The sequence below is a fragment of the Buceros rhinoceros genome, unplaced genomic scaffold (genome assembly GCF_000710305.1).
Source record: "Buceros rhinoceros silvestris isolate BGI_N320 unplaced genomic scaffold, ASM71030v1 scaffold27208, whole genome shotgun sequence".
NCBI lineage: Eukaryota > Metazoa > Chordata > Aves > Bucerotiformes > Bucerotidae > Buceros > Buceros rhinoceros.
In genome coordinates, this window is record NW_010425566.1 from 1 (window position 1) to 1,035 (window position 1,035).

Here is a 1,035-nt window from a genome sequence, read left to right on the forward strand (position 1 = left end):
CCTGCTGCCTCCGGGCTCGGCAGCTCATTAGGGACCAGCCCAGCCCCAGGGGACAGCTCCCTGCTCTCCTTTATCTCCTTCTAATCCCGCTTTCTCTTCGCAGCGATATCAGCCCCTTGCTGAAGGACCCTGTAGCTTTCCGGACTTTGATTGATCTTCTGGAAGATCATGTGAGGGCATCATTCCCCCAGATCGACTTTATTGCCGGTGAGTGTCGGTTGAAACAGCTCTGAGGGCAGCGCAAAGCACCGTGTCCTCCGGCTGCCTGGAGGGGAGGCTCCTCCACTAATGAGACAGCAAATGCCGTAGCCCTCGGACACCATAACCCATAACCACCCCAGTGCTGGCCTCTGTCGTGTGGTAACACCGGGACACGTTATACTTTTGACCTACACCTGCAGTTCCCTGAAATACTGGTTTGGGATGTGGCAAATGCCATCTGATGCTACTTGAGTGCCAGTTTCAGAACTCAGTGCTTTCATCGTTAAAGAAAGAGTTGAGGAGGGTTGAAAGTCTGATGTAAAGTCTTCCAGGCATGTCTGTGAGGGCTTGCAAAGCCCTCATGGCAGGCAGACCCTGCTCCAGCATGTTTTCCTTCTCAAAAAAAGGGGGCCTTTTCAAGCCAACAAAACCAGCCTTTGGGGTGATGACATGCTGCAGCACACCTGTGGTAGGGGCTGAGAGTGCGAGTGCTTGGGCTGGGTGATAGCCCAAAGTTCAAGAAGCCTAGACCAAACCTGGGCCAAGTGCCCCATGATAAGTGAAGGCAGTACAAAGTCCCTGGCTGCATGGCTGAACTGATACCAGGGCTCTGCTGAGCTTATCTCTGAGGAGGAGAGCTAGAGGGGAGCCAAAGGGGGCTGAGGGCGGACAAATGGTGTCCCAGAGCCCATCAGCAGCACGTCTTGGCCAGCACAGGCAGCGCAGGAGCATGGGGTGTGTTCTTAACCCACAGAAACAACTCTAAGAGCAAATTGCTCCCTGAACATGGGAGGATAAACCCGGGGTGTTGTGCTAATGGTTCTGTTCTGAGTA

The 1,035-nt window shown here is 54.0% G+C and overlaps 1 protein-coding gene across 1 annotated transcript in view; it reads left to right on the forward strand.

Moving 5' to 3' along the window:
* Positions 1-103: 103 nt before the first annotated feature.
* Positions 104-1,035, forward strand: part of APRT (adenine phosphoribosyltransferase) — a gene marked incomplete at its 5' end in the record, with an annotated part of 2,494 nt that continues 1,562 nt past the window's right edge. Inside the window, one exon of the mRNA XM_010141203.1 lies at positions 104-207. Within this exon, the coding sequence (XP_010139505.1) occupies positions 104-207 (104 nt within the window). The remainder of the gene's footprint in view (positions 208-1,035) is intronic.